The sequence below is a fragment of the Phalacrocorax carbo genome, chromosome 12 (assembly GCF_963921805.1).
Source record: "Phalacrocorax carbo chromosome 12, bPhaCar2.1, whole genome shotgun sequence".
Taxonomy (NCBI): Eukaryota; Metazoa; Chordata; class Aves; order Suliformes; family Phalacrocoracidae; genus Phalacrocorax; species Phalacrocorax carbo.
Window position 1 is genome coordinate 14690641 of NC_087524.1, and position 26628 is coordinate 14717268.

Sequence of the window (26628 nt, forward strand, 5' to 3'; positions counted from 1 at the left end):
CTTCAAGGAAAGGTCTGTAGTGAAATCTTGAACCAACTGAAATAGAAACACTCCCCCCGCCCCCCTCCAACTTCAGTAAGTGCGTGCCTTATGGTTTATGGAAGAATTTGTTTTGGTTTCTTTGGGAGTTCTTAGACAAACTAGTGCATTATTCCATGTCAGCTGGGGTACTTTTCTCCACTGGCAAATATGATGCACTAGAGGATAGTTTAGCCCCTTCCATTGTTGCAGGCTAAACAACTGATGCAACTGCCTAGTTACCATGAGGTATGCTGTTCAGGTGTCGGGCGTCCTGAACCACCTGATCTTAACACACATTTGTAAAAGTCAAGAGAGCAGCCATTAATGTTTTCAGCTTTAGAATTAGTGTTGTGAAACCCTTACAGGGTGTTCGAGCGAGGGGCTCTGCAGGATCATTTAAATAAATTGAGGGTCATTTCTATTTCAAGATGACGACAAAACCTTGAATTATATAAACTTTAAGAAATCTAATATTAGGTTAAATGTGGACATTTTCAAGTTCAACTTTCTGATTGGCTAACTCAGTTCAATTTCAGCATATTTTGAAGTAGCCTATGAGGCCTTGATGTTAATTTATTGTCACTTTTTCTTAGCTTGAATTGTGAATATTGTTTTAAAATATGTTCCAGAAATATAACCCATTGACAGCAAAGTATAATTTTCTAGCCCCTTGATATAAAGGGTAGTGCTGACATAAAATGGAAGAGCAAATTGTGTGAGGTCAAAAAGCAGCAGTACACATTAGCAAAATAGATACAATAGCAAACAAGACATTAAGGGAAAGTTGAAAAATGTATCTGTCAAGGAGTATGAAGATACATTGGTAGAGAAATAATATATATGTATTGGATTTGTCTTTTTATGTTATGAGTAAATAAATATGCTTTACTGTGTTACCCCCTTAAGGAAATGCCACAATCATCAGAATAATTTTGGAAAAATGACAAGCTATACAAAATGTGGGTGGAAAAATCTTAAAAGGGCAAAAATCTTACATTTTTCTCATCAATGAAATGGCAATTTTAGAATTCTACTGTTGTTGAGTAGGATTAGGTAGCATTTCTGTATGGGTTTTTGAATGTATGGCTAGATGGATTTTAAAGTGTTAGAGGCTTTCATGGCACTAGGAGTGGCTAATGAAAGAAGATGAAGAGAGTTCATTAGAATGAACAGCAGACTAAATGGTGGAAAGAGAAAAATGAAATTAATCTAGAGAAGACAATGTACAACTACATCATGCAAATATGTCACTATCTTCACGTTCATTGTCAAGGTTTGCCTAGCATAACATATTGTGTATGAAGGTCGGGTATAGATAGTATGAACAACCAGTGTTGCTCAAATACCAAGAACAAGCATACTGCTGGTATTCACCACAGTTTGCTCTTCCTTTTTACATGATAATTCAGTTCCTAGGAAAACGATATCAAAAAGTTTGTGCCCGATGTCTACAAACAAGTAGTGATGTCGATCAATTGTTCTGTATTAAGCTAATCATCTGAAAAAAAAACCCAATAAATGAGGAAGAGGTTTATCCTGTTTGTGCCTTTCAATTAACAGTAGTTTCTTTCCACGGCCAAAAAAGTAATGAATTAATGAAAGCACAGCTGAACCTAGTTCTTGTTTTATAGAAAAAATAGTGCTAGGAAAATAGAATTTTCTTTTAATCTCTGGTGGCTGTTTGAGGTGGAAATTGAGTATTCCAAGCCACTTTCAGAAAGGAGTCAGTGAGGCCTGCCACGGTGGCTAACGTTCCCCCTCTCAGGCAAAGAATACATGTCCTTTGAAGAGCGGGTGACTTCTCTGAGGTTGAGAAAAACAGCCTTTTGGGCTCCGCTTTTCCTCCCTTTGTTATTTCCATTTGCTTAGTTTAACTAAACGGTTTATTGGTTTTTGTGCTAACTGCCAGCCCTACAAGATAAACTTGTAGGAAGTGGGGAAAATAATCTGGGTTTATTTTTTCTCAAGTTTATACTTCACCCTTTGCTAAGGGTTGAGATATTTCCTCCACTCTGTTTTAAAGGTTCTGAGGCTGGATTAGGCAGTATTACAGATATGTAATCTGATTTGTAAAAGTTCGGAATGTTAATATTCCATAAATGTTTTGGCTGAATTGGCACTCAGTCCTTAGCATGAGCAAAAAGCAGTGAGGAGGTTATTATTTATATCAACAGATTTTAGTTTAAATATTCCTGATGGTATTTTAAATGAAAAGGTGCTTGTGTTACATCTTCTTTTAAAAGCTGTAATGCAAATGTGTTCTAGTGTCCATTGTGCAAGTATGGTGATTTAGCATCATATCATATTTTTTACAGTTCAGGTATCTGTTGCAATTCACGACTTTAAAATGGAGGAGACTGCACAGTGAGGTATATGACGTGCATTGTTTTGTCCACTATGAAGTGCAGTTTTGCTGAAAGTGCTTTGGATTTATTTGCTGTGAGACATTCTGGTTCTCAGAACTAACATGTTAAAATTGTTTGAGAAACAGCAAAGGATATCAGCAAAGCTGAAACATCTCAACTTCAATTTACATTGTGTATTTTGTACAAATCACGTGGAGTCAAGCAACGTGGGGACTGACATTTGGACTGTAGATTTAAGGTTTCTTAAGCAAAGTTCAACTGAACAATGAGAAAAAGAAAGGAAGAGAATTCTGAAAATGTTGAGATATTACAGTGGCACCTACTTATCTGTGTATATTTATAGCTAGTTTATGAAGTGCGTGTTCTGTCTCCTTGAAAAGCCTGATCAACCAGAGGTTGCTTCTTTAATTGCTGAGATCTGTGTTCAGTTATCCGAGAATCAGGACAAAAATTCCACTAATAATCCACGTAGAAGTTACCGTGTAAATAACTTTTGAATATTCTGAATTTATATGAAAACTTGAGCAGAGACATGTATAAAAGCTACATCCAGTGTAATTTTATGGGCTTTGATCCATTTTAGCAATAAAAATCAATTTCTTTATTTCGGAATGGAAAAAAGATACCTTTTTTTGTACAGATTACGCAATAAACTGAATGTTAGAAGAGCAAGCTTTAAAATAACATTAAAATTTGATCGATCTCATTAACTATATGACAGGAAACATCCCTCTGACAATAACATATGAACCCAAACAATAAATTAATGTTGTTTCTTAGATGTGCTATTTCAGTTATCAGAACAAGCAAATCAGAGATCCCTTCAATGAATGTAGACTATGTAACTAAAGAAAAAAATTAGAATCAGGTTAGAGAGTAGTGATGCTAGTATATTGCAAAATGATGTTGGATGTTAGAGTGTAATATTAACACAAGAGTTGTATGGCAGATGAAGCTTCTAGATAATTATGAAGAAAATTTCCTGTAGAGATAAATTTTAATTTCTTCCATGCAATTTTAATGAGATACTTCTTTTTTCTTGGTTTTGTTTGTACTTTTCTCCCACTTTTCTAACAATTCAAGAATATTACAAGAATTAAGATATTAAGACAATCCACTTGACAAAGCAAAACGTCATTTGCTGAGTTCAGTAACTCAGCAGTTACTGAACTGCTTGGTTCTTACTGAGCCGTTTTATGTAAAAACAGTTATATTTTTGACTAATCAGAAAGCCTGAGCCATGAGCTTTGAAATGCTCCATCACTGGAGACATCTAGACCTTTTTTCTAAAAATTTTAAATGTTTAAATAACTGCCAATTGATGTGCTCACTCTTCTTTGTTGTTGCTTCTCTTACTAATATCTTGTTCATAATTCTCTAGTTCACTGAATTTCTAAACTCTGTTTATGGACTGTGGTCCTGGGCAAAACTTCTAAAGGGCCTGCAGCTGTTCACAGCCACCCCAGCACTTGCTACAGTGTTTTCAGTTAAGAGTTTGGTGAAGAATCTGTGAAAAAAAAAAAAAAAATGAAGTTTGACTGTGGTTTATGGTTTAAAAACTTCAGGAACATAATTTTTAGACTGTTCATAAAAAAAACCTAGGGAATTATATATGTTCCTCAGATTTTTAGATCTCAGCAATGAGTCTTCTCTTGCTTACCGTAACATTTACATACCTACATATTTACTTTTATGACAGTTACAGTGAGATGCATCTCACCTAACTAGCTTTTTAAAACTTATGTGTCCAGCCTCAGTTAACCTTCTAGGTCTTTCTATAGTTAGTAGAGAGAACTAAGGGTTACTCATCCGACCCCTGTGCGTATCTGTCTTAGAAGGAGATCCGTCATCTTCAGGAAGTTTTAGTCAATATAGAGTAAGCCTCAGACTATTAATAACATTTAGCTGAATAAAATTTTAACACAGGTCAGATTTTTCTGTATCTGGCCATCCCTTACACCAGAATAGACAATTTATTAGATCTTTCCAAACAGCAGCTAAAAATTTAATCAGAGAAAAGATTTCTGTTTAAAATGAAATATGGTTACCCGGTTTGCTGATTATGACACTAATCCCTGTCTTTTTGAGGGCTTTTTAGCTTAGTACTTTTTTTTAAAGTATAATAAAAGAAACAATGAATTGTTATTGCTGTATGGTTTTTAAAAACTTTGAACTTCTGTGAAATTCGTTCTCACATGCTCTTTCTTTACATGGCAAAATGGCAAAAGGCACATAAATGGTAAGTGTTGGAGTATTTTGAAGCTCATTCTGCTCTCATTACATTTAGCAAAAATGGAAGTTTTGCTAGTTTGTAGTAAAGACTTCACAGTAAATGACTTTTTGTTTTGTCACAATGGACAAGAAATGTTGGAGACCAACAAAATTCAATATACAATGAAAATGAGGCAATGGATGACTGTTAGATACAGACAACAGAGGAATGAATCAAGCAGCTGCTCTGAAAGTTCAAAATAATTATCCTGACTGAAAATAGGTCTGGTGGTACCCCCCCAACGTGGGTGTAATGCTAGCAGAATTTATTTTGGCCACAAATGAATATAATTTATAGCATTTAACAATGGAACTTGGTTTTAAAAGCCACATTTTTGCTGATGGAGAGGAATATGAATAGAACTGTTCTCAACAAACTCTTACTGGAAATAGAGAACAATCGCTAGAAGGAGCAGGAGAAAGACAACCTGCCTGTGCAGTGAAGAGGTGAGAGTATAACTTTTAGAACTGGCATGAATAGAGAGTTCCCTAAATAGAAAAATGTGGGAAGACTGACTGTGACGGGTCTGATGTTGCAATCATGAAGGAGGTTCCTACTCTAACTTTAAAAGTTATTTCAAGAGGTAAAAATAGAACAGCACTATTTTATGAGGTTTCTATTCACAAAATGAGTTATTCTGGTTCAGTAAAATAGAATTACAGTGAAAATATACCAACTCGGGCATGTAATTGTCTGTTTGCCTTTTAGTGTAATGAAGATATTGAAATAACGATACTGGTGGAAGTGAATGGTTGAAATATAATTTCTTTACTGTAATCTTAAAAGTTTTTATGAATACAAATATGGTTGTAAATAAGGCCAGCCATTTATTCAGTGAATGAAGAACCTTTACATCTTTTTATAACTCATCCTTTGCTATTAAACATTTTATTTTTCCTGTTTCATGGTTAGTACTCTTAATAGCGTACTGTCTTTTCCTTCAGATTTAGTGATTATCTGTCCATCATCATTTCAAGTTGGCCATAAGGGTTCCCTTTGAGTAAGCACATGCTGATATTTTTTGATGTCCATTACACTAGTTTTCAGCATAATTTAATCGTTATTTTTAGTTATCAGAAGAAAAATGTGAAAAAGCCACTTTGGTAATTGATCAGGTGAAGGTCATGTGATCATCACCTAATATTTATAAATTGTGATAATTAGCTTGTAGTTGGAAACAAGGTGAGGTTGTGAGTGGGTCTGGCTGCATGCTCTGTTCACATGGCTGGCTGACATACATTGCAGTATTTTTGGCTTAGAACTTTTGCTAAACTTTTGGAGCCAAATGCTGGACATCTTTCTCAGAAATTTTGTATATATATGAAAATCTTTTGTCATGTTTTTCAGTTATAGGAATGTGTATTAAGAAATTTTGTGTTAGAAGCCATGGGAAAATGACCGGTAGCAAAAGGTAGGAAATCCATGAACGTGTCCAGTTATGTATATTCTTGTTCCATTTCTGGAAACTCAGGTTCATTCTTCCCTCTCTGCTGAGAGTAGTAGTGAACTGGGATGATTTGCTGGAAAGATTTGGAGAAGGTACGAACCTTCTTAAAGGTAAAGCAGTTCTCTAGAACTTACTACAGTCTGACTCTTAAAATTACTTTATAAAATCCCTTTATTGAAATCCTTTTATTTAGGCAGTGGGTGCCAGGAAAGTGGAGAATTTAAGGTTGCTGGCACAATCATTTTTGATTTGCTTCTTTATTAGGACATGATCGTACAATTTTTAGTAACATGGGTACATACTATTTCAAGCTTTTTCTCTGCAATTTATGGAATGAATTTGTTTGTGGGGGGTGAATCATTTGATCATGTAATGGAAAGATGAATGTATGTTCCTTTGCTATTTTGTTGTAAAAGTGGAAAGAATTACAATGAATGGTAGAAGGAGCTGCAAAATAAGAATGATCACATGTAGTGTTATATAATTCAAAATATTATGAAAAAATCAAACTCTAGGTATTTCAGATTGGCTTCTCGTGATTAATGGATGTTTTTGTCCTTGATATCTTTGTTTCATTTCCTGTCCTATGAAATGGGGCTAATAATTTCTACTCATCTCACAGTAATGCTGTAACAAATTCATTAACTTTTCTGAAGAACTTAGAAAATAAGTGATGAATACTATAGAAAGCCACATTAGAAATTAATTTTGTCTTTAGAAATGGGTTTGTGTAGTATGTAGTAAATGAGGCATGGGCCCAACACTGAGTGCTGAACGTAGAGCAAAGTGTTGAATAGCTGCCCATTAAGTGAGCACTCACCCAAAAATAATTCACAGGCACCCTTGATTGTAGCAGTTCATTTTACAGTCTTAATATTCCTCTCTAACATACCTTTCTGAATATAGCTTTATCACTAATTTATACTAAACATATCCATTTTATTTTTTAAAATAATTACCTATGTAATTATATATTCTTAGAGAGTTGTAGTGGCACTCAAAAATACTGAAGTAGAATTTAAAATCAAGACTTCTGTTTGGCCTTTGTTCCTTTGGGAACATTCTGGCATTTTAGAAAATGCAAAGTTTTCTTTTAATACAAAAATTTGAGTATGGGAATAGGTCTGTTCCTTCTTGGATATGAGTATAAAACTTCCATATTAAGCCATATTAACCATATTGAAAGTCATGGGCCTTCATTAAAGAAGAACAGTTTCTTGAAAATTAACAGCAATGCTGGGATTAAACGATTGCTTTGAAATTTATTTTCCTCATTTAATTAAATGGCTTTCTTCGCTTAATTATTGTTGTGTTCTCACATGCACTCATTACTGACATTTTGAATTGATTTTAATGACTCCTTCTGACTGTGAAAGCAGTCAAGGGTTTTGAAAAAATCAGAATAGAGAGGTGAAAAGACTCAGTTACCTTAAGTCTTTGTTGTATTTGACCATTGATGATGTCAGGATGGTACTGTGGTCTTATCTCCCAACATTCTTTTCCTACTTTATTCAATGATTTTTAGTGGAAAATGAAGCAACATGCCTGGGAGCAGAAATTAGACTGTAGGACTCCCCTCTCCCTCCTGAGTGCCTGGGCTCTTTGACTTCTCCTGGTCTCTGCCTGCCTGTTTGGAAATTGAATCTTTTTTTCCTGCTGGTGTAAATCCTTCTGCCATTTCTCCCTTGTGTGATGGGGCACACAGCCTTCTAGGCAAAAAAGGAGGAGTTGGGTTTATATTGTCAAAGAGAAGGCAGCCTACAACCTGTTTTCCTGGTGAGAGCTCTGAAGAGACCACACTACAGTGATGTGGCGACTGATGTTTGTGCTGAACTCTGTAGTACCTGTGCTTAGGATGCACTGGCCTGACTCCCGGAGAAGCATTGCCTCAAAAATACCCAGTTTGTGGATTCCATACACTTTGTGTGGTGGGGAATTAAGATCTGAGCTGTGGGCTCTGAGTTTGTGTAGGAGATTTCTGTTTCCTCAAGAACTTTTCCTGTGAAATTTTAGACATAAAAGTTTTAGGAGTTTACAGGTTATACTCTAGAGTGTGGCAGTTGAAATTCTGGCTGCCACTTGAGTCACCTATACCTTATATCAGATGTGAGGTGGTCTGGGCTGTGTATCTGAGCCAGCAACATACTAGACATTTTACAGTCATTTGTACTACCACAAAGTAGGAAGGGATTATTGCTGTTGCAATGTGACAGTGGTTCTGTCTCTTCCTCTTGCCCATCATTGGAAGGAAACTCTGAACATCAGATTTTTTAAAAAATATTTCATTAAAAAGTATTTATTTCAAATATGTTAAGTGGAAAAATGTAAACCTGGAGGATATTGGTGGCATAAAAAAAAAAAAAAAGAAATGCTGCATATTAAGACTTTACCAAAACAATCCAAAACAATCTAAAATTCTTTTTCAGTTAACTTTTTAAAAAATAAAAGAATGCAGCAGTCATTCTGTAATGTCATTAACATTTTTTCCATAGTTAAGAGAAGAGTCTATGCAGTACTCAAGACAGTTAACTGCCTGATCTCTTTGGAAAATCATTACAGCTAATTGACACTTGGTGAATATAAAATGTGTTGAGAATTAAATGTAGATTGAGGAAATGTGTTTTGAAAAAATGACAGGATTCGTACTCTAGATCTTTTTAACTCTTACAGAAAAATGAAAGAGTCACCAAAATGAAACACAGAGTGCATCAGTGGTAATTCTAGAGAATCAAGCGTTTTCTTCTATAATTTACTGAAATAAGTCTATAATGTTGTATATTTAATTTTTGGACGTTAATGGCCATTGATAATATTTTGATTTCTACCCTTTATGGAAGTATTATTGTTTGAATTTGTTTATTTTATTTTCAGACTTCACCAGATTTTCAATTTTGAAATCTTAGTTTTATAGGCATATATATATCAATGGGATATGCTGAATGCAGTAGCCGTTTCTACATTTAGCTGTTATACATTTCCCTATTCATACATTTAACTATTCAGAAAATGTCATGCTCTTACAACCAAATTTTACTTTGTTTTTTACTTATTTCTAGGCTAAGCTGTCTAGGCTGAATGGCACTATGGCGTGGGAAATATGGTGTGGTGTACTGTGTAATTGCCTGGTTTGTGTGCACTGGTGATCTGTTGACATAGATTGTGTGTTAGGGTTACGGTCAGGATGGTGCTTGGCAGTGGGAAGGAAAGCTGTTCTGCCTGCTGCACTCTGTAGGAGGTGAAGCCTTCTGGAGGACAGGGAGGTGATATTTTCCCCGAGACCTGCTGAATACATGTGGGGGAAGTCTCTCCTATGGTATAGGCTGAAACAGAACGAGAGCGAGACAGACAGTAGCAGGAAGCAATAGACAGAGGAGACACTTCTTTACAACCCCTTTTAATTTCTACTCCCGCTTTGAATTTTATCTTAAATTAGTTCTACTAATTTATATTCTAATAAAATCTAGCTTTAGAGACTTCTGAGATTGGGATGTTCAATTTAAGCATGGGTCCAGGCAGATCTTTCTCAAAGTTTGGCCAACCAGAAGTATCTTCACTATGAAAATAAACCTTCCTCCAGGCTGTGAAACTTCTTCGGCATACTTTTGCAGTCCTCAAAAAGATGAGGAGTGTTTGCTCAGTGACAGCTCTTTCATCTACACCTGACTTCATTTGTGCCGTTGAATTGTATAATTGCATTAGGCAGTGCCCTCTGCTTCATTCAAGTCATACACACTTCAGGTGTCTTCCCTGAATTAGGATAATCTATGAAGAGATAATACATTTCTGCTTTGCAGCATGTGGCCAAGATAGGTTTAATGATTTGTCCCTCTCTACTGTAGGTCTCTCTGGAATAAAAACTTTATAATTTATGTCCATTAGTGCTATGAAAGGTGCTCCTTCTGAATAGTTTGGTGAAGGTCATCTCTTCCCATTTTGTATGGCTGTCTTGGCATAAGTTAAAGGTCCTTTGGCACCTTTGAGGAATCCCAGGGGGAGTTCCATGTGTTGGCTCTCAAAAGTGATCTTGAATAAGAGAAGCTGCGTTGTTCAGGGCTCTTTGAGTAATACAGAGGAGATAATGGCTACTGCGTGGATATATAACTATCTTTGATACTATTAATGGAGTGACTACTAATTAATAGCTTCACAAAATACTTTGGGATATCTTGAGTACAAAGGGTGCCATACATAACCAATTACTGTTTTTTGTGACTTAGTGTTTCAACTGTATTGTAGGTAAAAATGTAGTTAAAAAAAAAAAAAAAAGGCAGTATTTTTCTGATTTGTTACCGATGGTAAAGTTATGAAAACCTGTATAGTTTAACATCTTATTAATGTAAGGACTTTTCCTTCATTCCTTGAAAAATGAGTTCCTATTTTCTTGGCTTTTAGCAAGTAAAACATAAATTAAAAAGCATGCAAGCAAGCAAACAAAACAACAACAAAACAAAAGTAACAATAGCAAACCCCAGAAAAAAAGTAATGACTAAGAAATTACTTTGAAATTTTTGAAACTTGCGTGCAGAAAAATTGTTCATTCGTATATGTTGGTATATACGTATATTTGTATATGTTGGTCTTCGGCTGATACTCTGCATCTCTGAGAGAGCACATTCTGGGCTTGGAAGATGACTATGACATTTTCAAATGGTCATTTTCCCTATATTGTCAGCAAATCAACATTATCTTGTCTAGGAGGCCTGTCTGCAATGCTTGCATCTTGTAGCCTTTGCAGTAGCCAGAATTTCCGTAGCAGCTCATGCTGTGGTGCTTGTCCACCATACATTTACAATACCTCTGTTTGCAAAGATTTGTGCTAAAGCAGTCATTCGTATTTCATGGGACGCCAAGTTGACCAGATCAGGAGATTTAGCATATTTATACCTTATTCCTAGACTTTTGGCCTTGCTACTCGTTATTGTTAAAGAGTTTATTAATCCCTTTAATATGGTTCAATCTCTACTTGCCATCTTTTGTTGTCTTGCTACCTTTAAATATGTTCTGGTGCAATGGTAATCTTACTGTTAAATATGTAGATATGGCACAATGCTACTAATAAAGTCAATGAGTTAATTAGATTTGCATAGATATAAAAGTGTAGAGTAGTACTAATAGAGTAGTATTAATAAGTAAATGGGGTCTTTCAATTTAATGCTTTTTCATCTTTTACCTTTATAAGCTTACAAATACCTGATCAAAATGCATTATCTAAGAAATCTAGATCAACTTATTCCTATTTGAATAAAGGAACTGTGGTGGCTAATAATAGAGAAAGTGGACTTCTCAGCTTCGAAGGTCATGGTAATGCCTTTTATGTAACTCCTTTATTTTCTAACAAAAAAAAAAAAAAAACACACCAAAAAACTCACCACCATTTTCTTTAACCATTAAGGCAATACAGTGGGCTGTGTTTCTGCTTCACTGACCAAGAAGACTTTTTTCTCCTGTTAGGCTTCCCAGAGGATACAATGGAGTGTATTTTTCCAGATTGTGTGTTGCTGCAGAAAAGGTGATGGTCAGCATTAAGCAAACTACTGAGTCCAACTGACTCAGCTGACACAGCTTTTTCCTGCTTTGACTTGATCTTTCACTCTTTGTATTTCCTGATTTTTTTTTTCATGATTACATATTTTTTATTTGTTAGGCACTGCTCATGTGGTGTTGATGAGCAGTAGAATGTCATTGAGAGGGATCAAAATAGGGCTTCCAAGTTATTCACTAGGATATAGCATCAAAGATGACTTGCATCTAACCATATTTTAACACACACAATATAATAATCTGAATCATGTACAACTACAGGGCACCTCCTTATTTCCTGTGACAGAGGAAAAACCAGAATCTTTTGATCTCTGCAGAACTGAAATGGTCAAAGAGTTAGAAGATTAATTTTGTTAGATCTTAACATATCTGCCCCTGTAACAGAGTATGCAAGATCACACCGCGCCCACCTCTGTTTCACAGCTGACTGTTGCTCAAGGATGATTAATTTGCTGATACAGTATAAGTCTCTGAGGGCGCTGCTGGTTCTTGACTGTCTGACTGCACTGAACATTGCCTGCTGGGATTCTACATGGCATCTGCTATGAATTGCAGCAACAGTCATCCCTGGTGACTGGGTCTTTTTCTTCCATTATGGAGGTGTTGAAAACCTGTCTCACCTTGACGAATCCACCCCCACCCAGCCCTACCCACCACCGCCTGCAGAAAAGTTCCTTTTCAGTCACTCCTAGTGGTATGACCCAACTAAGGGTTAATCTCATCCCTCCAATTTCAGGAACACAATGGGTTGGCTCAAAACTTATGCCTTCTGACTTGTCCTAATCATTTTATGCTCCTTCCAGGAAGGGTTAAGCATGGCTTGGGTCATCTGAGGCCGGCCGGCCCTTTCTCCCTTCTGCACCGATGCCAACTGTAGCTGGTCAGCAGGGGAGTGCTGTCGGTGCGCAGTGACAGAAGTGGCAGAGTAGGGACTGCCTGGCAGACTCCATTTCTTTCATGGCTTGAAAGAAAAATGTGTAGAACAAACATCATTTGGAAGTGGAATATAATCTTTCTGAGTCAATACTAAATTGCCACTTGTTTCTCTTGTATGAAAAGTTAATATCACTTACCACTTGCCAGAATTGTAAGAGATTTTCTAATTTAGAAAGGATGTGCTTGGTAGTCAAATAATTTCTATTCAAAATTCCACTGTACCACTTTATTATTAGCAATCTTATTTACTATAGTATCATGGCTTCATGCTATAAATTTTACTGCAGAAGCAACTTTTTTCCCAAAACTTTAAAACTAGTAATTCTAAAATGTGTAACTGTGTGAACGATTTAGATAACACAGTAAAGTGTATGACTGTAAAGTTAATATATTTAAATGCATTTTTAAACAGAATATTTGAATAATTATTTTGGACTGAAATTGGGGAACTGATAACACTCTAACCATGCTTGATGCTGTATTTTGGGATAATTACTTAATAATTATTTCTAGTTGTGTGTAATAGCTGCTCTGACTCTCTGACAGAATCTGTTTCTTAATTTAGTTATTTTCCTTGATATTACTTTTTTGTTACTACTTCACTTTGTTTTATTTTTTTATTGCTTCAAGACATTATAGTGCAAATACTTAAACAGTGAAATGTATGTGAATAATTCTGACTTGTAGATTACTCCATGCTTTTTAAAATAAAAGTGAACAGTAAATTTGTAGGTGCTTGCATAGTATTTTTTAAATATGTATACACTTCATCCTACTTTATTTTTACATTCTGCTTTGCCCACAGACAGTCTTTTGATTGATTACCAGTTTACCTTCAGCTTATTACAAGAGGATGATCGCCATCACACTGCCATAAACTTTATAGCAAATCCAGAACAGGTAAGAAAATGTTACTAACTTTAGACAAGTTTTGGAGAGTCATGATTAAAATTTCCCTTGTATCTGACCGTGATTAAAAGTTTGCCCAGTGCCTGTAAGGTATCAGAGATATTCCAGATATTTTAAAAACATAAAATTATTCCAGTGCATTCACTGATAAAACTTTCTAGGTGGTAGATGTACTTCAGATCAACTAATACCCAAAGAAATTATCAGCTGGTTTATTTTATTGTTGTTCACATTGATAACAAGATTTAGTATCTTCCTGATATGAATTAAAGCAGTTTACCCTTCATTTAGGTAATCTTTATTAGCAGATGAGAGTAGTAATTTTTGAATTGTAATAAAAATGTAGCCATTTGCCATGTATTTTGGTTCAGTTTTATGAAGAAAATTGTTTCATTATTTTTATCACAGTCTGAAAAGATAGCTGATGTAGTTCAATGCTTACTTGTACCCTGTTCTTACTGAAGAAAAAAATAGAGTTGCCTTTGGCTCTGAACTGTTACTATTTCTATTTATGTTTAAAATGAAAACCAGAAGACCATTAGAAGTCTTTATTCAGTTATGTGCAATAGAGTTGTATTCAATACGTTCTGATATATTTTGTTGACTTCAATATATTTTCTTTTTTTTATACAGTCAAATAAAAATTTGGATATATCGATTAATGCATCAAACAACTTCAACCTCAATATTACATGGTCTATTGGTTCTACAGGTGAGGGTGAATTTTGGTATGATGACTTTTTCCCATATGATTTCATGATCCTTTAAGCTGTTTTAACCTGATTGTCTCTTTGTTGCTAATTTTGATAATAGAACTTTACCAAATATGTTCTTTTGCCATTATCATTATGCCATTGTTAATTATATTATTGAAACCTCAGATGGTAATTTGCAATCTGAACAAAGCTTCATTAATATGTTAACTTTCTCTCCTATTCAATTAAAATTACTTTGGTAGGAAAAGCTTGTAGTCTATTTAAATTTTTAAAATGACAGTGTTATGAAATGCTGTGATTTTAATTAAGATAAATTGCTTCCTTAACTACTGCAGAGACTGAGATTTTATTTCTTTGTTTCAGTGTTCAAGTTAAAAATTTAATTATTAACCTTAACATTGATATCAAACAATAAAGTTCTTCTGTGTATGCTGATAAAAGGAGCTGCTTATCTATTTTTCTCCAACTTTGAACCCCATTACTCTTCTTTGTTTTAAGAACAAGGAAGAAAAGCTTTAGATGGTTTCTCTGAATTGGTTCTATTGACTTTCTGAAAACACATCCAAGGAGAAGCATGATGCTTAAAATAAAATCATACTAAAATAAAAACTAAAATCTTTTAAAAGAATGTTCAGAGTTTGTCTTATATAAACTCATTAATTTCTTCATCAATGTAATTCTGAAGTATTTTAACATACTATAGTTAGTAAATTCTATTTATACCTTTATTTTAACTTAGCACTGTCACCCATATATTCACAAAAAATGTTACATGTTTATTAGTAGCTATGTTATTAAAGCTTTTATGAATAATTAAAACTCTACAGCAATAATGCGAGATCTGGACAAATTCACTTTCAGGCTTTATTAACCTATGAGTTTTTATTGAAACGGAATGTAAATTACTGGAGGAAAGCACACTATCTGTTTAGCTGACAATAACATCTTTCTTCTGAAATTCCTGTAACTTCTGTCAGTATTATGATTAATTCATAAACTTTTGAAACCAGTGTAAGAGTTTCTATGAATTCTCTGTACATATATGAAATATACCTGATGTAAAGCAAAATAAAGGGTTATTAAAGTTGTAGAATGAAGACACCAAAATTAAGAAATTTGTTTGTGCAAATTTACTTTGGCACCTTTAATGATGATTGATATTTGTCATAAATATATATATCTACATATGGTTTTATGTGGTGGGTTTTTTTTGTTTGTTTGTTTGGGTTTTTTTAGCTGGAACAATATCTGGAGAAGAGATTCCTGTTGTTTCTAAGGCTAATATTAAGGAATACAGAGATAGCTTTTCATGTGAAAAATTTAACTTTCGGAGCAACCCAAACATCACTTTCTATGTCTATGTCAGCAATTTCTCCTGGCCAATCAAAATACAGGTTAGTATGTCTCTTTTGTGCTTATGAAGATGTTGACATCTTAGCTTTACACTGAATTTCATGTTTTTACTCATAAAGGAAGTACAGAAATGATATTGGTTGCATGTGCAATTAGTTGCATGCACATATATTTTCTGTTTAAGAACTGTGCTTTCAGTAGTGAATCATACTTCCGACCATAGATTTTAAAATCTAAATATAAAATTATTGAACATAAATGTTCATTTGTAATTTGCCTTATGCGTTTAGATGTATACATAAAAAAGGCATAAAAATATGTATCTATGCACCTAGATATTTGTGTGTAATCATTCATCAGTCATTAGCTTTCTTAGCCTCTGATTTTCTTAAAGGTTGAATGTCTATATCATATTCTAATATTGCAAACTTCAGTTAACGCTAAGTGTATTTGGTTAGAATTTATACTTTTCTTTGACTTCAATGAAATAAATTTCGCTGAGTATTTTCTGGAATAGTGAGATACTGTACAGTGGCAGACTTAAAAAAAAAAATCAGTGCAGTGGTGGTTGGTGGTGTGTCCCCCCCTCGAAGTTTCAGCGATATTTATAGTTACCATTACTATAGATGCATTTGTAAAATCTGCGTCCCTGCACCAGTGACGGAGCTTTGTGTGGATGACCAGCTTTGGGATACAGCTCCCTTACAGAATTAATTATTAAAAATTAAATTGTTAAAATGATAATAAAATGTCATAATTCCTAGTGATTTGCTCAGGAAACCAGAACAAGATCAAAATACTTGCCAGTTAATATAATTACAAATATTCTACAGATTTCCATTTTGGTGGAAAAAAAAACAACAACCCCAAACCCTGTTTTTATAAAATACAGAGCCTGTATCATATATATATATATGTGTGTGTATATATATATATGATAAAGTCATCTGCTGAGGAGCCTCCTGGATTAGAGAGTCATCTTCTAAGTATACTGGCAGAGGAATATTATCCCTGTGTTGTGTGAAGTAAAGCCAGACTTTTCTTAATAATACATGAGTGTTAACTGTGAGTATGAGTTACACAATGTCAAAGGATGATTTTGTGTAACTTATTAACATTTATGCATGTACTATTTTATATTAAAACAAACAACCCTGAAGGTTAACTGCTTTCTTTTACTCTTCATGTTAGGGGTATTTTTTACACTCACCAATCCCACTTTCTAAGGATAGAACAACTTCAATTGCCAAATAGCCTTCCTAAACAAACCCATGAAGCAATTTAAGCTGTAAATGCATTACACACTCCTTTCACCTTTTAAGATTGGAAGGTGCCTATATCATTGTTGTAAGACAAACATTATTAAGGTGATGTATTCTGAAGATGTGCAACTCTGTGTCAGATGTCAGCAGATCGCAGCTCCTTCCTGTGCCATTTCCTCTGCAGCATAACACCTTAATGGCAACATGTTTCAGTGCTTGACAAAGGGAATCCCTGATCATTGTTTACATCCCTTACTTTTCCTTACCTGCCACAGTTGCACAGATTTTTTTTTTTTTGTGTTTATTTTTGAGGCACATTAAAATTCATCAGTCTAGACAGTTCTTTATTGAGTATTCCTTTTCTGTCCTGGTAACTTTTAATAAAAAAAAGGTCTTCCATCTACAAATGAAATCACTCCACTTCTATGCAGTGGAAAAGGAATGCTAAGGTTCAATTACAGAAATTGTTTCAAGATGTTAATATTGTTCTCTGGATTTGCCTTCCTAAATCAACAAGATTATTATTATTTATCTCTCAACGTTTTAATGCTGTGATTTGTTCTATTCCAAGGAAATATCTGAAGTTTGCATTACCCATATAGATTTCTTACGTTTGGTGCTCTAGCTGTAGGTAAGATCTTCAAATGTTAAACAGAGTAGGGAGCTTTTCAGAGAAAATGAGTTTAGTTGTATATGTTTAGCTTTACAATTCTGTATATAACAGAAATTTTAAAAATATATGAGCCACCCTAGGACTTAGAGTTAAGAGAGTGTTCATCCCTATCCAGAGGCTAAAGCTTCCTAGGGCAGTACTAAATGGGTTCACAGTTCTCATAAATATGATCTTCTACATCTCTCAATATACCAGATTTCACCTTCACAACATGCAAAAGTGATTGATACCAGTCTATTCTCTACTAGAGAGCATCAATTTAAAGCACGATAATTCTTACAAAAATGATGATAATGTTATACTGATTAAAGGACTCTTCAGGAGAGTCGAGGTATTGATGACGGATTTGAGCTCTGGTTTGGGATGGGGAACTCTTCTATATGAATTAATTTTCAAATGGTCTAGAAATTAGTTTCCTGAATTAGCTGCTTTTGCCTTTCTGTGGTGCTTAGGGAGTTAGCTCCGTGTTCTAGTGCAGGGCTTTGGATGTCATGGAAGTTGGCCTATGCGTAAATGGTCCTAGACACCAACTCTCTGCATCATGGTCCTTTCTACTAATGCAGTCATGCTGCATTGGTCAGATCATGTGGGTTAAAAGTGTAGTGATATTTTGTATCAACTCAGTAATGAAGGTTTCATTTCATCCTATTAGAGCAACGGAAGTTAGTGTGACTTCCTAGAGAAGTAGTCTGTTCATAGGAGTAATAGCAACATGAAATTTGGCACATGTGTTTTACACAATACTTCTGTAGAGGACTAAATACTCACTTCAGCACATCTACCATTTTTCAAATACAATCTGAGTACCTGCCTCCTGTATTTACATTAATCATTGTGACTTGTCAAGAACAGATTATAAAAAGAATGAGTTCCTAAAGAAGCAGAAATAGTGACCTTATTTCTCTAGTAACTAATATTTCAAGTTATGTTGTTGATATGCATTTCACTACTGTCGTTTTATGCCTCCTGTTATGCTGGCACTGGAGCTAAGATTGTGTCTTTCATTGGGAAGATTTGGCAGTTGGTGTTGGAGTTATTGCTCTTACCATTTCATTTTCTGTAGGAGAAAGAACAGCAGGCCTCATTATACAAGACACTAGTTTCATTTTCTGTCAAAGTCACCTATATTATCTCTATTTTTGCATTCATTTGTCTTCAAGATTTTCATGACTACAAGGAAAAACTGTACATCCCAGCAGGTGATTGTTTATTTGGATCAATGACTCACAGTTGCTTCCTCAAGTACTTTTATTATGCATGGTAGCTATTCAGCAAGCTTGGAGTTTTTTTCCTAAATCTTAACAAATCCCTGGTGATTCTAACACAAAAATATCCTCCTTTGAAATATGACTGCCTGATTTTGAATAAAGGATATGTGATGTTTGTGTCCATACCATAGTTCCCTGAAGATGTGCTGGTCTGTGATAACTTTGCCAGCAACTACCCAGTGACCCATTTTAATTTTGTCACAGGTGAGCCTAATGACCTCAGAATATAAGATTTTCAGCACTGTATAGCGGTGAAATACTTAAAAATCATAGAAATTATGTAGGAAGTTTTCAGTTTGAGATGAAGTCCTGCTCTTTTTATAAGATTGTACTCTAGGTTGCCATTAGTCAGCACCCTTCTTCTGTCCATAATGGCTACGGGCACACAGCTGGGTGCTCAGTCAGGAAGAGAGCCCTGCAGGCCTCAGGGGAAAATGCTGCATTTAAATTTCCTGATGCTAAAAGCATTCCCTGACATCAAAGGAGAAGCAGAAATGTGACATAGTTGCATAAGGGGTCATTAGAAAGATGGTGATATAGGACATCTTCAGCTTAGAGCTGTTTTCACAAATAGATCTGTTACTGGGTGTGACATGGACAGCTAGCAGTTTCTCTCAGAAGTAAGTAATAGTTATATGCTGGCACAGAAATGTTGGATATTTTCCTGTTAAATTATTGGAAGAGTTTATACCACACTTTCTTCTCCATTTCCTGTAATGAAGAGTTGACTGGAAAGTAAGGATGAATACAGAGCCATGGGCTTAGCTGTTCCAGACTTCCATAGGCAACAGCAGTTGTTGCACCTTTTCAGAGGAAGTCTGTGTGAAGTATCTTTCTTATTAGAGGGTTCAACTGTCCAAGTAATGGGACATGATTTACCATCCAGACATATTATCCCTACATTTGACTGAGTGTCTTTGACAGTCCCAGCCCTTTAGGTGTACCATGCCTTATGTATCTGTTAAATAGGACTCTGAGAAAATGCTGTTGTCTTAAATAGGCTAGATTTCTGAACAGAATTTGTGGCAAAGCCCCATAACTTGCTTCTGCTCATTTTTATTTTATTTTGAGAGTAGATATAATTCAGACTCCACTGGTAATGGAAATTTGAAGGCTGTAACATTTATTGAAAAGCAGTAACTCAGACTGTAGCCAGCACCTCAAATAATGGTCAGTGGTCCCTGAAGTAGTAAGCAATCATAAAGCTTGGGCTTCTGACAGCTATGCAAATATTAATAACAGCAGTAACAACATGTTCTTCCGTCTCAGGAAACTAATTTTATGGCAAGGGATTTTTGTCATTGAAGCTGGTAACAGATGTCTTTCCTTTTTTTTCATCAGTTGCTCCCGTATTCTGAGAAGTAACAAGTGCATATGAAACAAGCAAATACCCTTAAAATGCTGTCCTGGCATTCCGGTTGATGTACTCTGTCCCTAAGGACAGCAATAGCATTCCTGCTTGCAGATCAGCTGCTTTCATGCACCTGTATCTCTTTTTATAACTGTCAGGCTTGTAAGTCTGATCTCAACTTATGCCTGAGCAGCAAAATTTTCTACCAGCTTTAAAGCTGTATCAAGAGGTAATAACTGTTCTACTAGTTATTTCCTTTCCTCCCTCAAGTGTAAATGAAATATTCACAAGTGTCTTAATTTTAATTGGGAGGGTCAGTTTAAATTATAAGGTTCAACCTCAGCAGCAAAGCACTGCCTGGCAAAATTAGGTTTCTATTTAACAAAAAAACCCCTTGTTAATAATTTTTGATCATGGAATAGTTAATCCCTTACATATTTCCATAGCATAGGACAATTATTGTTACAGCAAAGTTAGACATGATGTTAGTGTACATGTAGAATGCCCAAATGTGTTGGAAAGAAGGAATTTAATTATTCTTAAACAAGCCTACTGCAAGCTTTAGTAGCATACTGTTGCATTCTTCTTTTTCTGCACTGTTGTTTCTGAGGAAAACTATCCTTGGCACCCTGTAATAGTTCGTATGCCAGAACAGAATAATAAATTGTGGTGAAGATTTACATTTTATTTGTATGTAGCACAACAAATAATCAAAACTACTTCATATATAAATTTTCAAGGGATTTTTTTTTTTGTTAAAAGGGAAAACTAGTGTTCTTTCAGCTTACTGGCTCCTGTTTCAGAATCGATTTTCTTTCCCCTGTTAATAGCCTGCCTGTAGCAACCAAAGGAGGAGAGTAATGTAAATCAAGAAGCAAATCTACTTTTGTAATAAAATTTGCTGTGTAGCGTAATTTATTTCAGCTTTTTTTGTTTCAGACTTAATTTTAAATTTTTAACTTTCACAAATGACTTATACTATTGTAAAAGCTCCAAGAAGTAAAACTTGTCAGTCACTGCCATTAGAAGTTACAACAGCAGCACAAACCTAATTACTAAATTAACAAATGGAAATCAGAGCTTTCTGGTTTTTAAAACCTTTCCAAATTTTGCCAAGGTCATCATTCTGGAATCTTTGCTTGGAAAATGTGTATTTATCCACATATAACGGTGCTTGTACAGAACCTCCTCCTGTCAGTGTTTGCATACCTAAATTTAATCTCTACGGTTTATGGTGAACATTTCAATTTCTAAGTGCCTTAATGGTTTTCATAAAGGCTGCTTAGTAAGAGCATATAGCTATGTGTGAAGACACTATAATTCTTGAAACACTCAACAGGTACTGATGATGAAGTGGACACATTAGCTTCCAAAATGACTTTGAAGTTTTCTTACAGTAAATATAAAATCCCTCTTAAAAAGCGGTCTGAAGGTAGTATACCGAGAACGAAAACCTGGGAAATCCACCAAACCACCATTTAGTTACAATTCTGCAAGGAGTGTGACATTCTTTTGGAACATTAAAAAAAAAAACAACCAAAAAAACCAACAAAAAACCCACACCAAACAAAAACCCAAATTTAGGAGAAGGCGGCATTTAGCAGTACAGGCTGGGTTAGATTATAGGTGACTGAGGTATAACCTAAAATGTAAATGTATACTAAGCTCCAGTTTTCAACATGGATGATGATGTTGATCATAGTGAAAAGTTAGAATTGATAATAATAATGATTAACATATATTTATGAAAATTATCCTCAACAGAATTGGACAGAAAACTTGAGCTTAACGTGCTCAGACTAGGCAACAGGTAATATCAGGCCTAGAATCTGAAGGGAGTGACATGTGAAACTGCAGGACCAAAAGCAGGAGGGTAGTACCACAAGACTGGAGAAAAGCAAATGCAAGTTCATTATCTGAACACAACAAATAAGTGATTCAGGTAATAACAGATTTAGTAGTATACAGTGCTTTGGAAAAGATTTTGAAGGAAAGTCATAGTATAGTGTTAAGTATTTTGTCAGGCTTTATGCTTTGACTGTAGGCATTAAGTTGGACAGTAAGGGAATTAGCTGACAATTATGAAGTAGGGGAATGTAGATCTAAAGAAACAGAGATTTTGGTAACAGCTCATGATATATTTGCACTTCGATATTCTGCCAAAGTGGCTCATCTAATTACCTCTCCGGGCATGGCAGAGTGGAAACATATAGTGTGTTTGACAGAAAAAAAGTCTGGAGGTTCAGATTTATATCTTGCATAGGATTGTTTCCTTTTTCTGATCAAAATATATGAAGAGAGGTTTTCATTGTTTCTCAGTTCAACGTAAATAGAGATTTTGCTCTAGAGTTATTTTAAAAAAACAACCTCCACTAAATGAAGGAATTCAAAATTATTTTAAAACTGAAACCAGTGGGACAACAGCGTGGAGGTAAAGATTTATTTCTTTCAGTACTAGATTCTGAAACTAAACTCTGTTCTGTGTTTCAACACCTTAAACACCATTGTTAAAAATTCTGTGTTGTAGCTGCATTATTACAGCTATATCTGTTACATGTGTAATTATTGCATTATATGAAGTAGGTGAAAATTACTACCCAAATGTGGACTGTTACAGTAATTATGATTACCTTTTTTCTTTCTGAGGTAGCCAAATGTAATACCAGAAACCTACTGGTTCTTGCCTGGGAAAATTGACTCTTTACAATATCTATAATTTATTTCCTTGTAGTTGCAAGGCCAATTGTGTGGAGAATAAATCATAACACTGTATAATATTCCCAAAAAGCTTAATCTGCCCAAATGCAATATAACATTTTCCAAATTGCTTCCTGTGAATCCTGAAGCATTGCTAAAATGAGGAGGTGTTTTCTGATGATTAGATTATATCTTTTTTCCTTTGACAAATATTGGTAGAGCTGTTAACGTTTGTCTTAAAATATACTAGAACAAGGTTGCCAGCCATATTGCACCAACTTCTACACCTCTCCAATAAATGTAAATGTTAATTTCATGACTCTCCCTGGTATATTCCTTTTTCCAATCACCTTAGAAAAGATCTAATATGAGCCACCAGAATATCTGTAAATATTTAATATAGTTGATACACTTCTCAGAAAGCTGGAGCGCTGCTAGTAGTTCAGCTGATGATTTAAGGGAACCAAAACACCTAATTAAGTGACAATTAGTCCTCAGTGAAATGTAGTTTTAATTCGTGTGTTACTTGAATGTCTGAGATAAGAACTCCTGTAACTGATGTGCCAATTGTATAGGGTTTTCTTTTCCAGACAGACCAAGGCACCATCTACCGGTAGATGTGTAAAACAATAGAGATGTATAAATATGGTATTTGCTAACAAAAATTATCTCCCTGTGATGTTTAGCAAGTAGATACTGAGGTTTTTTGCTGTAATTTCCATTTCCCTTATCTACTTAATTAGGTAAATTGTAGTTAGAATATTTAGAATGAAATAGAAAATATTGCTCAAAGATAAGCTTTTATTTGTTCAGGACTTTTGATTATCTATAGGAAAATATATCAATTATTCATCTTGGGGTTTTGGGAGGTAACATATGAAAGTATGTAGAAACCTGTTTTTTTAATAATAAGATAAAACCCTTCAAAGATTAAGATTCTCCCTGAAGAAAACATCCATGCCTTGTTGACTGCAAAAGCCTATAAAGGTCATACACAGTGGCTCCTACGGTCAGAATAATGTGAAAGTAAATGTTTGGCTCATAGGGAATCAGAACGGAAACAGGAAGAGGCTGGTAGGGAGACTGTCAGAGACTGTCAGTTCTAGAAACTTCAGTTACCCTCTCTAAACAGGATTTTATAGATAAATGTGAACAACGTGCAGGTTTTCTGTTTTTCATAATATTGTTTAAGTTTGGATTTGTGCTACACTGGGCCAAATCCAATTTTTTCAACATTTCTTAATAAACCAAATGTCAGTGGTCCAAAATCACATAAAAATTCCAGGTGTTTGTGAAGTAGGCTGCTCGAGAACTCCACATCTGCTGTGTAATGATGACATCCATGTCAGTCTCACCAACGTGATTGTGGTCCTGACACCGACAGGAATTTCAGGTGTTCAAGTTAGCGTAGCTTTTGGGTTTCCTAAAGTCTTCTGGTTACAGGTGTGTTTGCTGATCAGGCTGCTCTGAATTGTCACTCAGAGCTCCAAGATATTTGGAATAACTGGATCCCCTGTCTAAAATCACAAAATAGAGGTCATTTATTTCATATGATTGTCATTCAGAAGCAGCACATGGTCACTTGTCTCATGAATTGAAGGCTCCAAATCTGACCTCTGAGCACTGAACCAGCAAGGTATGTCATGGTGACCTGTCTCTGAGCCAGCAACTCTGGAAAAAGTAGTTTCCAGCTCTAGGTAAACTTGGCAGCAATGACTAGAAGTAATAGCTCTGGGATTTTGTTTAGGGCTTCAGAGCTTAATTCCTCAGGCTGTGGCAAGCTAGCTGGAAACTGTAGGAGTGCTTACAGCTGAGTTTGCAGACCTAACTCCCAGCTTTCTAAAAGCACTGAAGCTTCAAAAGTTGAGGCTGTTTATCTGCAGGACCATTTTCAGGAGTGGGCTAAGGTGCCATCAGCATCCTTAGCACGAGGAGTCCTACCTTAGATTAAGCAGACATTCATGCTTAAGAAGGTGTGGTGTTTTTTGTTTTTTTTTTTTAGTGAATCAATATTTTTGATAGCACTTCAGTGTGTAGAAGTTATCTCAGTCACGGATGCAAGGAGTTCAACTTTATATATGCTGCTGGAAGACAATCCTTGAGAGGGGAAAATAGTTGCCTTATTTGATCTTTAGGGCCTCTTCTAAGGTATTTTTGTTGTGATGAGATATTTCAAGTAGACCTCTATATTTTTTTTTTGCAAAGCCAGCCATTAATTTTTTAACTGTATGGTCAATGTATTAATTTCTGTGATGAAATAACAAAATCAAAATATTAGTCAGTGAGACTCCAGAGCCGTTCCATGGTTCCTCATGGATTAATTAATGCTTATACAGTTTGAGCAGAGCTAACCAATATGAAGATGTGAGGAAGTCAAAGTCCATATATGTCATTCCTGAGAATGGAAAGAATAGCACAACGTTGAGCAGAATCACAAGCTCTTTCTTTAGCAAGATGAGCAGCTCAGACCTGCAAACTTGGCTGCTAATTGGGCAGGTAGCGGGGAGCTACTGTGCGCTTTCTTAGATGGTAGTATGAATGCTCACTTCTATAGACTGTGCAAAAGGATGCTAGGGCTGTGATTCCCTTGGTTTTCATTATGAAATGTTCATTGTTAGTTTTTATTCTGAAATGCTTTAAGGACCTTTAAATTGTGTTAATGCTCTCATTTTAAAATTTTCTTGAATGCTTTATTATATGGAAGCTAATTGCATATATTTTGAAGAAGCGGGGGGGAAAAAACCTCCAAACTGCTTGGTTTGTATTAGACAAACATATCCTGTGCCTTCAGGGAGACAGTACAAACAACTGTTAGGCACAGAGAGCCAGATAAGAGTCTTAAAGAAGAGGGTCGAGAGCTTGCAGGTCGTCTGCTTTTTTAAAAATCTGACTTTAAGTACATTAGTTACTTGTCATTACTTTTTCACGTAAGCACTTGATTTCATTGCTACCTTGGTGTTATATCTCATAGATGATAAATCCAGAAGGGGCTGCTGCGATCATATAATCTGAAATGAGACATAAAGCAAAGCATAGGCTTTCACAAATTAATTGCTGTTTCAACTAGACCATACATTAAAAAAAAAAATAAAAGACAACCGCAAAACAAACGAGTCTTGGCTTAAGCATTTCTAGAAATGGGACACACACTACACTCCTACTACATAGCTCTGACTGCTAATTATTGCCACTGTTTAAAAACATGTGATTCATGGTAAGTGTAGCTTTCCACGGCCTAGTCTTGAAATACAGTCTTATGCTAGAAAGAAGAGTTTCCTCCTACAAAGGATGTGCTGTGGTTGTAAATACTTAGCATGTACTTCATCACCTTTTTCTTCAGTTTTTCTCGTCTTACTGTCATTCTTGTGGCTTTTCTTTGAACCCTCCAGTGTTTCAGTATCCCTTGGGAATTATGGATGCCAGAGCTGGGTATGCTTTTCCAAGCATGATTACATCAGTTTCAGATACAAAGTTAATGATGTGCATGAGGGGCAGAAAAAGGGTGCTTTTCAGCAGCTCCCTCTGGGCCATGCTGTGCTGCTGAAGGGAGCAGAGCAACCTTAGCACCACCTGTTCTGCTCTTTCTTCTTGTGACTCCAGCCCACCCTTTTCACTATATTCAGTATTTTCCTCTCTACATCCAGGATTATCATAGCCCTTTCATCACAGCTTTGGTAATTTAACGATTATCTCCCATAAGCCCAAATGTTTTTCAGTGTCACTGAGTCCAGACTAGCATCCTTGAGAATTATCTTCATTCCTTGATTCCACATTTATACTGTAAAAGGCAGTTTTTATTACCTTCCCCTTATTCTC

General features: G+C 35.4%; 1 protein-coding gene across 3 annotated transcripts in view; it reads left to right on the plus strand.

Annotated features, from left to right (window-relative positions):
• ATRNL1 (attractin like 1) overlaps positions 1-26628 on the plus strand; it is a 524212-nt gene that overhangs the window by 204292 nt on the left and 293292 nt on the right. For all 3 annotated transcript variants that reach the window (XM_064464229.1, XM_064464230.1, XM_064464227.1), the window contains exons 22-24: positions 13389-13483; positions 14126-14204; positions 15445-15602. In XM_064464229.1, the coding sequence (XP_064320299.1) occupies positions 13389-13483; positions 14126-14204; positions 15445-15602 (332 nt within the window). The remainder of the gene's footprint in view (positions 1-13388; positions 13484-14125; positions 14205-15444; positions 15603-26628) is intronic.